The sequence below is a fragment of the Myxocyprinus asiaticus genome, chromosome 44 (assembly GCF_019703515.2).
Source record: "Myxocyprinus asiaticus isolate MX2 ecotype Aquarium Trade chromosome 44, UBuf_Myxa_2, whole genome shotgun sequence".
NCBI classification, from domain to species: Eukaryota; Metazoa; Chordata; class Actinopteri; order Cypriniformes; family Catostomidae; genus Myxocyprinus; species Myxocyprinus asiaticus.
Genome location: NC_059387.1, coordinates 31,505,732 through 31,510,796, shown reverse-complemented (window position 1 = coordinate 31,510,796; position 5,065 = coordinate 31,505,732). Strand labels below are relative to the sequence as shown.

Sequence of the window (5,065 nt, the reverse complement as noted above, 5' to 3'; positions counted from 1 at the left end):
TGGACTTCCTTTTAAGTGTCTAAGGAAGTTGCTTCTTGTTGCAATGTGGTTAACTTGGAATCTTGTGTTCAAACTCTGTAAAGCTATTTTGCTAACCCCCCCCCCCCCCTCCCCCCTCCCGAAAATAAATAACATCTTCACCCACATGATGTTTAAATTCACTATCCATAAAAACTTCATTAAACTTGCTTTTTCCTAAGACAGATCACAGCAAACTGCAAACACATTTGCATCATGAAATACTTAAACTGTGCTTTGATGGACTCCCAGGTTGTTGGTAACTACTGCAGGAGTGAGTCAAACCATATTCTAAATACAACAGTTAATAACCCAGCTCTTTTCATCAAAAGGCCATGAATGTTTGTAAAAAGTATATTAACATTTTAAAATGATTCCACAACAGGTTCATCAGCACAAACGACACAATGCCGAAACAATGATGTACTTTTAATGTGATTTCTTTAAAATGTTCCTGTTAAGGGGCTTTTCATTTGCATAACATTGCAAATACAGTGTAAATGTAAACTTTAAGCTAACTGTTATTCAATGCAAGCGTTAAAAGCTTAACAATGAAACCCCCATTTTGCAAATGAATCGACAGTCAAGACAATCATTCCTGGAGCGCTTTAAAACATTATGAATGCCAAAAAGATAAGGACTATTGCTACATGTTATTCAAAAAGTGTAAATTTTATTTTCGTACAAAATCATACCATCCATTTACACTTTGAAATACAAAGTACAATCATATCAGTGTCATATACATTCAAAAAAATTCAATTAAACAATTATATGGCAAAATCTCAGAAGTTCCTGATGAAAAAGGCACATGGCAAAGTTTTGCATGTATGAGTGCTGGGTAATTGTTTAAATACTTTTAATTCAAGAAAACATCATTTTGCACTTGTTCCCTGTATAAAAATGGCTATTCCTTTGGTCTCAAGCTCATTGGTTTGTGAAAATATCTGACCGATTACATCTCAGAACAGAAAAAAACCACAAAGTAAAAAAGTGACTGTCATACCCTTAAACATCAGTCACAGACTTAAAACTGGTACAACTTATTGCTTATTAGAGAGTGTATAGAACCTCCCAAATAGTACATAGCTGTAAACAAATGTACAGTACATATCAACCCGACACAGACAGGGCTAATACTGTTTAAATGGAACACACATGATGGCCACATGACATGTTGAATGAATCTGCTTTTACACTGAAATGAAAGGGCTCTTATGTTGAGTTAAGACCACCAGGGATCCAACAAACAGTCTTTTTTGCCTTTTCCGTTTTGAGGGTGTCGAAGGTTCTCCAGGAACCAAACTCACAAGGCATCTTGGAAAGGCTGTTTTGGGTCGGTTTTCGCTTGTTAACGTGTCTTGAATGGGCGTAAACAAGATTGGAATCTGATCTTTGAATGACGCCTCAAGATACAGACCCTGGGGCTGTGCATTTTAATAGTCAAAGTTAGGAGCGCTGATTTGGGATGCATCTGCTATCAATATGTATCCAGTTGACCACAAATATACGAACAGGAAGAACACGTCCGAGATTCGCGTTCACAATCAAAGGCACTTGGTCAATGCAAGCCCTGTTATACGAATGTTTGTGAATGATGCGCTTGTCTCAGTGTGCAATGCAACAGCCAGATTCCTCGTGTTTGTGCAGCAGTGACATGCGCGAGAAGGTTTTGGAGCAGTTTTTGCACTGGTATTTCTTCACGTCCGAGTGGGTTTGCAGGTGAGCTCGGAGGTTGGACCTGTCCGCAAATGCACGACTGCAATGGGGACACGAAAATGGTTTCTCACCTAACAAAACGAATGAAATAGCATGTCAGTGCATGTTAAAGCATTGCTGCAACAACGATAAGTCAAAAGCTTACATGTGCAATTAGTAGTAATACATAATTACTGCTATCTTCATCATGCAAAATATACAGTTGTTGAACACTGACATGAAACATTTACCAATGCATAGAATATGCATTGGTAAATGCATATTCTACTATGCACTATGCATTACACTATAAACAGGCACAAAGAGTTTGAACGAGCTCATATTATTCAGATTGTGTGATCTTCTCACCTGTATGTGTCCTAATATGCCCTTGCAGCAACCACGGCCTGGAGAAGGCTTTCCCACACATTTTACAAACGCAAGGCAACGTGTGTGTCCTTATGTGCATCTTTAGGGCCCCGAGACTCACGTACTCCTTCTCGCAGTACTTGCAGCTGAAAGATTTCCGGGTCTGTGCATCGCAGTGCAGTTGCTTGTGTTTCATGAGTCCAGAATACGTGCTGTAAGACTTGTTACACAAACTGCACTGAAACTTCTCCGCGTCTGAGAGTTTAGTGGACTGTATTCTCTCATCTTCGTCACTCCTGGGGCTCTCGGAGCCGCTGTGGTCTTTATTGGAGGATGTGTCGGAAATGGAAGAGGGGTATCCGGATATGGGGGAGAGATCGCTGGGAAGGGGTGACAGGGGCAGGTTGCTTGTAGTCCATACGGTTATGGGGTTGTATGCCACAGGGCTTAGGACTTCAGGTTGAGGTATAACAGGCACCGGGAGGGTTTTTAGTACATATGGAGAAATAAACACTGCAATAGAAGGGAAATTGCAAGCACATTAGTTAGGTCCAGTGGACAAGAGGGTGCATATCTTAATTCAACCTGACTTGAAGTGATATTTAAATTTTTACATGTGCAGACAACACTGATATCAGGCTGGCACAAGTTAATGGGTTAGACATTTAGTGGTTTAAGAGATTGGACAACTAAGTGACTATTTGCGCTCCAATAGTCTGGATGTAACAATGGTATGTGTATGTGTTGTCATGCTGGAGATCCGGGTTCCAATCCCACCCCTTGATATACTACTATTAATATTTCCTATAGTACTACTTATAGTAATAAATAAAAGAGATTCCTCCCAGAGATTTGGTCACATTGGTAGGGGAGTTGAGAGAAGGATTTGATCCGGATAAAATTAACCATGGTTTTACTGTAGTAATATTGTTGTAACCATGCGTTTTGGTGGAAACTATATAGTTCTGATGTACTAACCATGGTGTTACTACAGTAACATGTTAATAGTAGTTAATAGTAACCATGTTTAATTTTGTGGTTACTATGATTTTACTAGAAAAATACCATGGTGATACTATGGTTACTGTACAAAGTTTTTGTAAGGTAGGGTTAGGGGTTGGTGTGGGATGTCTGTCGACTCCAAATAAACACAATAATAATTCTGCAGTGATGCCACTATACTGTATGTTAGTATTTAAATGGGTACAAGAGTATCTGCCACTATTTGCACTAGAGTGCAAAGAAGATGCTTTTTGCTGCTTTTTACACATAGTGCAAAGAGTTGAGTATTAAGGAAAAGTACAGACACATTTTTCACCAAACATCCAACTTATTTTCAACAGTTTGTTTTATGGATAAACTTAAGATCTTTGAGAATTGCATCCAAATTGTAAGCCATTTGTTATACTGCACACGCCCTTTTCTGAATGACTTATTAAGTGTACAGGTGAAAAAGAAGTATTAATAAGAAAATGAGCAATGAGTCAAATCAATAAGCACATAAAATTACATCAGTGACCTTTCTTGATTGTGATGCAACCCAGTGTGCCATAACTTTAAGACTAAGTGCAGTATAAAACAACCAATGCACTTCAACTAATTTTAAATCTTAACTATTAGGCAAGTTCAAATTTGAATCTTAAGAAAACGCTGTGATTCTGCATCAAACTGCAAAATGAATTACCTGTTGGACTCTCCAGTTCACTGTAATTCGGCTTCTTGGCTGCGTTAAAATGCTTCTTTACGAGGAATGAACGAGGCATCCTGAAATAAATGTTGAAAGTTGCCTGGTAAATATATAACGGTCCTCTCTTCTCTGTCTTATGTCTGTAATCCTTATTGCACAGTCCAGCAGGGCTTCATCTTCCAGCGCAGAGAGAGAGAGCTACTCTAAAACTCCTGCACCTCTGTGCAAAAAACAAGTAAATACTTCCAATCAGGTGCAAAAGGCGGGGCTGGGGTTTTGAATCTTGCATATGCATGAGCTCCGATCCAATCAAAATAGAGGTAATAATTTTGGTGCACGGGGCTGGGCTTTTGAATCTTGCATATTCATGAGCTCCGATCCAATCAATAGCACGGGACTGAGGCGGCCGAGAAAAGCAAGACAGGTGTTCACGCTCGGGATGTCTATAATGTTCAGACTTGTCACAGATGGAAGCACACAGATTGTTGGAATGCAAATAAATATCCACGAATATTTAGAGCAGGGATTTGAAAAATGACGAAAAGTGAAAGGCAATGTAGAACATGTTGTTCTTGATGTTAGTCAACTTTTGGTCCAAACTGATTTGTAAACATATCAAATTTATAAACCAATGTGTCTTGTTAGTTTGGTGTTGTTTACTTTTACAGATGGAAAACTATTAATGCTAGTAAAATAAATTACGTGTAAGATACATACATGTTTAAAAATAAGTAAAAAAATAAAATTATTAATTAATAATAATTCATTACTATACTACTAATACTACTATACTACTATTCATCACTATTCATTAATAGTGCGCAAGTCTGATTTAATAGCAGTTCACTAGCGCCCTCTTGTGTTTACTTGACAGTGAACGCCTACTTGATTGATAAGGGTTACTGTGACTTCTGGAAAAGGTGCGTCAGTCTTAATAAATTAAATGTCACTGAAATGTTTTTGAGTGTGTGCAGACATTTTAATATATATATTTTATATACTATATAAATAGAAGGTTTTAGAGCAAGAGCCGTGGAATCCAATAATCAGCATGTCTGTCTGAATGAGTAATTTATTAGTTTATGTATAATATTTAAATATAATATTATATACTTATATTATGTAGTGGCAGACATAAAAAATATGAAAAGATTAAAAAATGTTTTTTAAATAAATTGGTTGATTAGAGCCATTAAAAGTTCGGAATAGTGTTGTGCATTCTAATTATTTTTTCCACCTTGGTCTGAAGTGATTAAGATCTTTTAGTCAGATTCACACACACACACACACACA

The 5,065-nt window shown here is 37.6% G+C and overlaps 1 protein-coding gene across 1 annotated transcript; it reads right to left on the bottom strand.

The window, feature by feature from the left end:
- Positions 1-671: 671 nt before the first annotated feature.
- On the bottom strand, positions 672-3,989 carry LOC127434122 (zinc finger protein SNAI2-like). The gene is made up of 3 exons (XM_051686622.1): positions 3,770-3,989; positions 2,086-2,598; positions 672-1,808 (listed from the first exon to the last, which is right to left on the bottom strand). Exons 1-3 carry the CDS (start codon positions 3,846-3,848, stop codon positions 1,627-1,629), a joined length of 774 nt encoding a protein of 257 aa, XP_051542582.1. The 5' UTR covers positions 3,849-3,989; the 3' UTR covers positions 672-1,626.
- Between the last annotated feature and the right edge of the window lie 1,076 nt (positions 3,990-5,065).

Bases quoted from the DNA above. Each gene is read 5' to 3' on its own strand.
- LOC127434122 (XM_051686622.1), bottom strand. From the start codon at position 3,848: ATGCCTCGTTCATTCCTCGTAAAGAAGCATTTTAACGCAGCCAAGAAG. The intron at 2,599-3,769 runs GTAATTCATTTT...CTTCTATTGCAG, and splicing joins TGAACTGGAGAGTCCAACAG to TGTTTATTTCTCCATATGTA. The intron at 1,809-2,085 runs GTGAGAAGATCA...TCGTTTTGTTAG, and splicing joins GCATATTAGGACACATACAG to GTGAGAAACCATTTTCGTGT.